At 34.9% G+C, this 2,377-nt stretch overlaps 1 protein-coding gene across 1 annotated transcript; it reads right to left on the reverse strand.

Moving 5' to 3' along the window:
• Positions 1 to 132: 132 nt before the first annotated feature.
• LOC129115375 (GATOR complex protein NPRL3-like) lies at positions 133 to 876 on the reverse strand. The gene is made up of 2 exons (XM_054626920.1): positions 733 to 876; positions 133 to 450 (listed from the first exon to the last, which is right to left on the reverse strand). The coding sequence occupies exons 1-2, from the start codon at positions 823 to 825 to the stop codon at positions 133 to 135; spliced, it is 411 nt and encodes a 136-aa protein (XP_054482895.1). The 5' UTR covers positions 826 to 876.
• Positions 877 to 2,377: the final 1,501 nt, after the last annotated feature.

A 2,377-nucleotide genomic window follows, 5' to 3' on the forward strand; every position in this document is an offset into this window, starting at 1 on the left:
GCTAACAATGTCATTTGTGACTCTAAAGTGAAATAAATGATCTAATTTGTTTCTCGTTTGTCACTTAAACATCAAAAAATGCAAGGAGAACCATCCTATTCAGAAAACATATTTATTGAACATTAGTCAATTTCAAAACCAAACAAATATAGACATATATAACAGAGCACTGACAGGCATGCTCTCCTTGTTCTCACACAGCGGGTCGATGATGATCGCTTTGCCCCAATAAGCCAAGTGAGCAGCAATTTGAAAAATCTGAAATAAGGCCAGGTCAGCATCTTGTGCGAGCTGCTGCAGGTTTTTCACCGCTGAGCAGGTTGTGATGAGGCGCACCATCGCAGGCGAGCAGTTCCTTCTCACTTTCCAGCAGCAGCAGCAGTGCATGGGGGGGATATAGGTGCGCTCTAATGCCTCGGGGGGGATATAGGTGCCACCAATCCTGTGGATCTTGTGAGGCAAACAGAAGCTCACATTACATTACAGTCATTTAGCAGAGGCTTTTCTCCAAAGCGACTTACAGTCAGTAGTATGTTACATACCATTCACCCATTCACACACTGATGACAGGCTACCATCAAGGTGCCACCATCAGACTCTAACTAACATCCATGCAACATCCAGTCCTCACCGATGGCAAGCCTTCGGGAGGACACATCGACTGCCGAAGCCGGGTATCGAACCACCGATCCTCTTGCTCTCCACTACGCCACAGCCGCCCCTCACCCTCACCTCGAGCCAGTTGTTAACGTGTAGTCGCACCACGCCAGGGACTGTGGGCTCCGCCTCAGTTGTCGTGGTAATCTCTTCCTGGACGGCGAGCATCAGTTTGGCCTCCTCCAGGCTTCTTCAGAGAAATGAGCATAGATATATATAGAACACTAGATATATATAGAACACTAGATATATATAGAACACTAGATATATATAGAACACTAGATATATATAGAACACTAGATATATATAGAACAACTAGATATATATTAGATATATATAACACTAGAGTCATTCTAATCTTATTTAATCTTCAACAGATTTAGTGACACATAGGTGGCAATGTTGTCGTCGGAAGAGGACCAGGATGTTCTTCTGCTGATATCATGACACCATTATGGAAAAGCAGAAATATGAGCAAGAGGGTCAATGGTCAGTGGATGACACTAAAAACACATAGTTGATATTCCATGTTTGATTTTATGGTAGGCAGAACACTAGTTATACAAGAAACACACTTTTTAACACAGGACATTTATGTTGCCACTGATTATATCTACTATCAGAAATGTTTCTGCTGGACCAGATTAACATTTTATTTCTCAAAAAGTAAATATCTTATCCATTTAGCTTATAACTCTCAAACCACTCTAACACTGCATCACTCTGGACTAGAACCAGCAACCCTCCAGACTGAGATACAACTGGAACTATTGATTGAATTTATTTCAGACATTCAAATACAAATTAAACATGATGAAAAATACAAAACAAAAAGTTGAAATTCCATATTTAATTTTAACTTCCTGATTTTTCCTCATCTTTTTATATATCTATATGAAACATGTCTTTCTGCGTTGTGTCTTTTTTAACACAGGACATTTAACTTTGATTATTCTACAATCCGGAAATGTTTCTGCTGGACTCAATTAACATACCGGATTTATTTGAAAAAGTAAATATCTTATCCATTTAGCTTTTAACTTCAAACCACCCTTCCAACACTGTCATCACATCTGGACTAGAACCAGCAACAAACAAGGGGTTAACATACAAACAAGGGGTTAAAATCTAACGGAGAGAGACACAAACGCAACTCACCATTGCATCAGCGCTCACTGACGCTAGACACACAGGTGCAAATTAAACATCCCCAGGGAAACAAAAATACAAAACAAAAACCAAAAGGAACAAATATTTAATAAATTAACAATGATGTAAAACAAAATCAAATTTTTATATATCTATATACAATTTTCTTTATGACACTATATTTGATATTTACAATCCATACAACTTAAATAAAATAAATACTATATATTTTATAATTTACAATATACAATCCATATATATACATATATATATACACATGTCTATTTTTATAATTTGATGTACTATATTTACACTTTATATATAATTTCTATTGATTTATAATCCTAATGTAGTTTGGTACAGTATGTTTACAATTATACATTTAATACAATATATATATATATATATATATACACAAATATATATGCACACACACACACACACATATATATATACACATATATATAACTATACACATATACAGAACTATATATATATATATAACTATATATAACTATATATATATATATATATATATATATATATATATATATATATATATATATATATA

The sequence above is a fragment of the Anoplopoma fimbria genome, unplaced genomic scaffold, assembly GCF_027596085.1.
Source record: "Anoplopoma fimbria isolate UVic2021 breed Golden Eagle Sablefish unplaced genomic scaffold, Afim_UVic_2022 Un_contig_7312_pilon_pilon, whole genome shotgun sequence".
NCBI lineage: Eukaryota > Metazoa > Chordata > Actinopteri > Perciformes > Anoplopomatidae > Anoplopoma > Anoplopoma fimbria.

Bases quoted from the DNA above. Each gene is read 5' to 3' on its own strand.
- LOC129115375 (XM_054626920.1), bottom strand. From the start codon at position 825: ATGCTCGCCGTCCAGGAAGAGATTACCACGACAACTGAGGCGGAGCCC. The intron at 451-732 runs GTGAGGGTGAGG...TTGCCTCACAAG, and splicing joins ACGTTAACAACTGGCTCGAG to ATCCACAGGATTGGTGGCAC.